At 44.9% G+C, this 7,544-nt stretch overlaps 1 protein-coding gene across 1 annotated transcript; it reads right to left on the reverse strand.

The window, feature by feature from the left end:
- Window positions 1-4,750: 4,750 nt before the first annotated feature.
- Window positions 4,751-6,940, reverse strand: LOC147899029 (pentatricopeptide repeat-containing protein At4g13650-like). Its single transcript, XM_087378189.1, has one exon. It carries the CDS (start codon window positions 6,938-6,940, stop codon window positions 4,751-4,753), a length of 2,190 nt encoding a protein of 729 aa, XP_087234315.1.
- Window positions 6,941-7,544: the final 604 nt, after the last annotated feature.

A 7,544-nucleotide genomic window follows, 5' to 3' on the forward strand; every position in this document is an offset into this window, starting at 1 on the left:
CAAGACAATACGTGTGCTACCACAAGTTGTGTCATATGGTCTAAGACTTAGGGCTGGCAATAGAGAGGACATACTTATACAAAAGGTACAAAAATAGGTCCATGCTTTATGGTGGAAGTTGCAAGAGCATTTAGACTAGGAGGACATCCATTGCAAAATCATTGGTAGATTTATAGGGTCAAAAAGTAGTGCTGGAGAAATGGCCACAATAGGTTGCACAAAGACATATGGTCTAGAGAAGACTAACAATAGGTATGGAAATATTACAGACTCCTAGGCAGCACTCCTAGATAGGTCTACAGAGGGGATAGTGGCCTTACATAGGCATGTTTACTTGAGTAAGCAAAAGAGTAGCTCGGCCCAATCTATGGGATTGGATGGATGACCTACAGACTCGGTTGGCCAGCTTGGAGGGCCTAAAGCCCTCTATAAATGGCCTCGTTGTGGGCAATTTTGATAGTTAGACTGACTAGAAGCAACCCCTACCTTCTAGAGCAGACCTTGGTTCATACCTAAAGTCAATAGGAGAGCACGTGACTATAGGAGGGTGTTGTCCAAGGAGCGTGCACTATGGATGGTCATTGAAGCTCAACGAGGAGCATGCCACCTAAGAAGGAGTGCAAGGAAAAAGGTAGGAGCAATTTTTGTGTGCTCATCATAGACCATCCAGGGCAGTGGACTACTACGTGTTTTGGGATCTTTGGTGAAGCTTCTGTAAGAGTGTTTGGCTCATACTTGTGCAATATATTTTGAGTCATTTTGGACACCTTGTTGTTGTCTATCTCTTGAATTTGGTGCTTGTGAGTTCTCTCTTGTGGACATAGAACGTTGAATTTTTGAAAGAAGGCGTTCCCTTGTCCTCTCATAAGACTCTTACATCGGACAACACACCTTATCCCTTTCTATTTTTGCTATGTGGAGAAACTATCCAAGTGTCTAGGTTTTTCTAACATATAATCAGAGCCACAACTGCCTATTTGGAGAGCTATGTGACAATGGTGTGGTTGGAAGTAAGAATTGTGCAATATATTTTGAGACATTTTGGACACCTTGTTGTTGTCTATCTCTTGAATTTGGTGCTTGTGAGTTCTCTCTTGTGGACATAGAACGTTGAATTTTTGAATGAAGGTGTTCCCTTGTCCTCTCATAAGACTTACATTGGACAACACACCTTATCCCTTTCTATTTCTGCTATGTGGAGAAACTATCCAAGTGTCTAGGTTTTTCTAACATATAATCAGAGCCACAACTGCCTATTTGGAGAGCTATGTGACAATGGTGTGCTTGGAAGTAAGATATGAGAGATAGGTGTTTCATTGGAGTTTGAGATTTGAAGCTAGAAGGCATATGTATTGGCAATAAATCTATCCAATAAGAGATCAACTCCGACAAAACTGAAAGAGGAAGGCAACTTCTCTGAAAAAAAAGAGAGGAAGGCAACTTCTAATCTACAGAGGTGTGACAAGAAGGTTGGTGTGTGTGTAAGAGTTCCCTTTGCAGTAACATCTCATAGGTGCAAATGGAGAACCACATACCAATGATGCCAATTCCAAAATTTGGTTCAACGGGGATGCTAGCTTGGGACAAACTACCCAATCTAGACACCAAGATTCAGAGTCACATGGTTGCACATGGATTATGGGATATCCAAAATGAGAGGATCATAAAGATGTATCAAGTAAGGTAATCTAGATGGCACATCCATACGTTAAAGAATGGATGTTGATGCATTAGAAATGATCATCGAGGCGACTGCAGATTTGGTGCTTCTGCACAATCAACTAGAGGGAAGCATAAACTATCCTAAAAGACTTGTATGAGACGGTTGCAAATACTAATCGCGTTGTAATGCTGCAAAATTAGTTATGCATGTTGAACATGGAAGAAGGCAAATAGGTGAGGGATCATCTAGTCAAGGTCAAAGTCTTAATTGATAATGTAGAAGCTCTAGGTTACTAGGTGGACAACAATCACTTGGACCCTCATACGGAACAAACTGCCAAGAAGCTTCAACAGGTTAGTGACAACCCTAACAGCTAGAGAGAGATCAAGTGTCGAAGGCAAAAATTTGTGAGGATGATGGCAGCGAGAGAGCGTTCAATATATTACCAAACGAAAAGTGAAGGGCGAGCCACAAAACGGCGAGCCCAATAAGAAAAAGGACACATTTGAGGATGGAGCGTGGACATAAGGCAAGAGACTGCCGTAAGAAAAAGGTTGATCAAAAGAGAAAGTTGCAGAAATAGTCCAAGGGAGAAGAGCCTGAAAAAGAGATTGCTATTCTTTTATTGGCTCTCTTAAAGGAGAACTTGGTTCTCTTATCTCAAGGCAAGCCGAAGAAGTCTTTTGATGATGGTGAGACATATGCAGTAGTACAAAAGAAAGGAAGGCATAGGTGCTATGCGCGTGGGAAGAGAGGGCATCTGGCCAAGCATATTAGTCCAACAATAATGGCAAGTCTCAGGCAAACAACACATCATATTCATATTCAGACCAATTTGGTACTCCAAAAGGCGGCAAATTACTTAAGGACTCCGGATAACACCGGACTTACTGACAGTAAGGAACGACTTTTCCCTCGTCACAGCCAAAGAGGGCATGGGCGGGAGAGAGGGCTGACTCCAACTCCTACCATTTGAAAGTCTGGCAGGCAAGGCAACACTATGAATTGTGGACCAAATAAGTCCAAAGTTCGTTGCTCGATGTCGCAAAGACTACGGACACGGTGTGCCCCTTTTGGGAGCTCAGTGTAGACTAGCATGGGAAATCAAAGCTGAGAAAATCTCACTTCTATTTGAGGTGCCAATTTTATAAGGATCATGGCTGTCAGGTGCTCTCTCCGAGGGAGGCTAATGTAGCGTTTGGAATGCTGGAGGGTGTTAAAGTTTATGGCATCTCTTTGTGAGAGAGGGCTTCTTTGTGGGTGTGCCCACTTAGAGACAGTAGGCACACACACTCTTCTAAATGAGTTTGGTGGGTCGAGTAGTTGAGTGTAATTGCCAAGGTCGGGGCAAACTTCACACCTGTTTAAGGCTGGTTGGGGTAGGCTAACTATGCCCCAGGTTAGGACAGGGTTGGGGCCTAGTTTGGGCACCCAACCAGGTCAGGTTATCTGAATTGCTTGGCTGGGTTAAACCAACCTAACCAGAGTCTATTTTGAGTCGAGTTAGCCCAATCTACTGGTTGCGGGTCATCAGCCAACCCCTCCACACTTGCACATGGTCACTTGGAGCATCTTTCCTCACTTCTCTTGGTTGAAGTTGTATTCCAGCAGATATTTAATTGCTATTGCCTTATCTCTCTCTCTCTCTCTCTCTCTCTCTCTCTCTCCCTCACACACACACACACACACACACACACACACACACCCCATTAAGTGTATTATGTATATATAAAGGCCGCTTTCATACTAGAAGTTTCATCACCGCACGAGTTTGATTGCCAGGATTACCTTGCTCAAAACATTTGTGGTGACAAATGAAATGCCACTAGAAGTTTCTTATACCAACTTGTCTTACATCCCTAACAAACCATAGGTTCCCAATATTTAGATTAGGTTAGCAAGTCCTGGAGATGGATGCCAATTTGAGATCTCAATGTCCACAAGAGAGCACCCACAAGCACAAACTTTAAGAGAGAGACAAACACTAGAACAGTCCAAAATGCCTCCGAGTATACTAAAGAAATATGAGCAAAACACTCTTACAGAAAGCTTCACCAGAGATCGAGCGAAACACGCAATAGTCCGCTGCCCTGGATGGTCTATGGTGAGCATAAACCTGCTCCTACTTCTATCCTTGCACTCAAGTTGTGTGCTCCTCAACGAGCTTCAGTGACCATCCATAGTGCAAGCTCCTTGGACAACATCCTCCTATAGACGTGTTCTACTGGCCGTAAGTATGCACCAAGATTTGCTCCAGGGTGCCCAAACTCGGCCCAAACCCTGCCCTAAACTTGGGCTGAAGTCTGCCCTGACCTTGGCAATTATGCTTAGGTACCTGGAAAACAGTGTGCATACTTCTCTCTCTGGGCAGGCACAACCACAAAGAAGCCCTCTCTCACTATAAAATGCCATAAACTTTAACAATAACATGGTGCCTTGAGAGAGGTTTTGAGGTTCCTGCTGATGATTCCATAAATGATATTTTCGCTAACAAACTGGAAGTGTGGTCCTTCATAAGTCAAACTGTACTTCCAGTTGCCAGTAAAATGCTCGTCAGACCTTCATGACTGCTGATAGCTTCCTCCACCTTTAGTAGATCCAACGAGATCTCCTTTTGTTTATTTATAGCAACTTGAGAAATTGCTCAAGCAAAATATTATGCTACCAAAGGGTGACTTCCTCCTCTACTTGGCCACCCTGAATCCATGTTCTAGTGACAAGCAGACGTGCAATTGTCCAACAGTCTACCCTGGTCCATGACTGTTTCTCAAAAAGTCTCCTCTCAGCTAATCTTTGGAACACTGTGCTATTTCCTCTCTATCCTGTCCCTTGCTCGTGAAAATCCCCTTACTCTCTGCATTTTGTACTTGTTTCCTCTAAAGCAGTCTCAACTCGTCATTCTAGTTGATGCTCCCTGTAGAGTGTCAAATAAAAACTCATTAGCTTAGATTGATGAACCCAGCCAATACTTCACAATCAGAACCAGTGCCTCTGAATATAACCATTACAAAGTGTATCCTTGTAAGCAGTCTCCCTGCATCTCTGGCATTTTGCCTTCAGCTTGTCTATCATAAAACATCCTCCTCTCTACAACTGAGAATAGATATTTGACAAAGTTACATATGGTGCTGTCATTTCAGGATCCAATTCCGTCACATGCTTTGCTGCATCATCTCCCACCTCTGCATCCAAATGAATTTTGCAAGCACCAAGCAAAGTCAGCCATGATACGACAGTAGGTTGTACTGGCATATTACGAGTAGCATCTCTTGCCTCATCCAATTGTCCTGCCCTTCCAAGCAAATCAATCATGCAATTGTAATGATCTACAGTGGATACAGTCCCATACTCTTGATTCAGATGCATGAAAATGTGATTCCCTTCCTCAAATAGACCAGCACGGCTACAAGCAGACAGAATGTTCGTGAAAGTGAACCTGTCTGGCAGAACACCTTCCTTCTGCATTCTATTATATATTAGGAGAGCAGCCATGCCACGACCCTGCTGGGCATGTGCTGCAATAATCAAATTCCATGACACACTGTCCCGTTTCGGCATTTTTTCAAACAGCATCTGTGCTGCCTCTAGGTTACTGTACTTACCATGCATGTTGATGAGTGCATTTTGCACATACACATCAGACTCGAGCCCAGTACCATTCCCCAAAGCGTGCAGCTGTCTTCCATTCATTATGGCTGTGTTGCTGGCGCATGCAGAAATAACATTAATGTAGGTTACCTTGTCACGCTCGGACATTTGTTCAAATACCCACCATGCCTTCTCCAGTCTGCCACACTTACCATACATGTTAATTATAGCATTCCCCAAGACAACATCTGGTTCAAATGCTCTGCTTACCACTATGCAAGCATGGAACCGCATGCCTCTGTTTAAGGCAGCATGGCTGGCACATGCATCCAGAACGCTGGCAAATGTGACTGCGTCTGGCATGACTCCCTCTTCTTGCATTTGGTCGAATAAAAACAAGGAGATGTTCCCCTGCCCATTCTTGACATGCATAGCAATCATTAAATTCCACACCACAGCATCCCTCTGAGGCATTTCATTGAACAACCTGCATGCGTACTCCAGACTTCCACACTTGCCATACATGTTAACGAGAGCAGTCAAGACGATATGATCAGGCACACAATTTGGGCTCATAATGTGGGCTTGCATTTGCTTCCCTCTGACAAGGGCTTCCTGACTAGCGCACACAGAAACAGTGCTAACAAAGGTGACGTTGTTTGGCAATACTCCTTCCTGCTGCATTTGGTCAAAAAGTTGAAAGACATCCTGTCCCTTGACATTCTGAGCATAAATTGAAATCATGGCATTCCATAAGATCACATCACGCTCTGGCAATCTATAAAACATCCCTTTTGCATCCTGCAGGCTACCACACTTGCCATACATATGGATGAGAGCAGTTTCCGCAACAAGATCTGACTCACAGCGGCTACCCAGGATGTGAGCATGCAGGCGCTTACCCGCATGTAGGGCTGATTCGGTACCACATGCATCAAGAATGCTGACAAAAGTGGCCTTGTCTGGGAAAATACAGTTTCCCTTCATTTGTTCAAATAACGCAAGAGCTTCCTTTCCACGTCCATTCTGAGCATATTGTACAATAATAGAATTCCAAGATACCACGTCCTGATTTGCCATGCTGTCAAACACTTTCCGTGCATTGTCCAGGCTTCCGCATTTACCATACATATTGACAAGAGCGTTGCCCACGGAAACATCCGACTCCAATCCACTCCCTCTGACGTGAGAATGTAGCCGATCGCACATCTCTAGGGAAGCTTTTTGGCACGCACACAGAGAGAGAATTGTGAGGAAGGTAACCTTGTTTGGCATTACTAAAGCCCGCAGCATTTGGTCAAAAAGATTAAAGGCCTCCTTGCATAGTCCGTTCTGCGCATAACTTGCAATCATAGCATTCCACGAGACTACGTCGCGGTCAGGTATCTTCTGAAAAGCTATCCATGCATCCTCGACGCTACCGCACTTCCCATACATGTTTACAACTGCAGTCCCCAGGATAACATCCAATCCAAATCCATTGACAACGATGCCGGCATGGATCCGCTTCCCTTGTGCAAGGGTAAAATCGGTATCACAAGCCGACAGAATGCTGGCAAATATGAACCTATTTGGCAGGACACCTTGCCCCTGCATAAGCTCGACAAGTTGGAGGGCTGCCTCGCGTCTTCCATGACGGGCATATGCTCTTATCATGAAATTCCACGAGAACAAATCATGCTGGGGCATCGTTGCAAATAAAGCCCTCGAACTCTCCACATCCTCGCAGCTGTCATACATCTGCAGGAGAATGTTCCCCAGGAACAAATTACGCTCAAGCCCACTTGAAATAATGTGGGCATGGACGAGTTGGCCATCCGCAAGGGCCTTGGAGCTGGAGCAAGACCGCAACAGAGAGGCATAGATGGGGATACGCAATTGGATGCCGGGCTGGAGGAGTCGCTGCGCGGTCTCGTTCCAAGCAAATGCGTGTTCTCCGTGTGGTTTCGTGGAGAGGGATGTCTGCTTCCCAGGCTGGGGTTGGGCCCTGCAGCTGAATGGTGACTTGTTCTGAGATAGGCCAAGGCCATGGCCATGGCCATGGGAAGAGTCTTTGAGGCTCGCCCAAGGCATCAACAGCTCGTTCCGCCGAAGAACGAACTAGTCTAGCGTGTTGGTTTGAACTTTCATATCATCCATCCTAATCTATCTGTTGCTGCGACTGACTGAGGAATCTCAAATCTTATATTATTAGGGGCAGCCAAGAAACCCTCTACACTCTACCCACCCTTTCATGGGCACGAGCACACTCTTTTCAAATACAACGAGTAACTTGACCCGTCTACGACGGGCT

This window comes from Dipteris shenzhenensis, chromosome 8 (genome assembly GCF_047967505.1).
Source record: "Dipteris shenzhenensis isolate YYH24624 ecotype China chromosome 8, Dip_SZ_1.0, whole genome shotgun sequence".
In the NCBI taxonomy this organism is placed as follows: Eukaryota; Viridiplantae; Streptophyta; class Polypodiopsida; order Gleicheniales; family Dipteridaceae; genus Dipteris; species Dipteris shenzhenensis.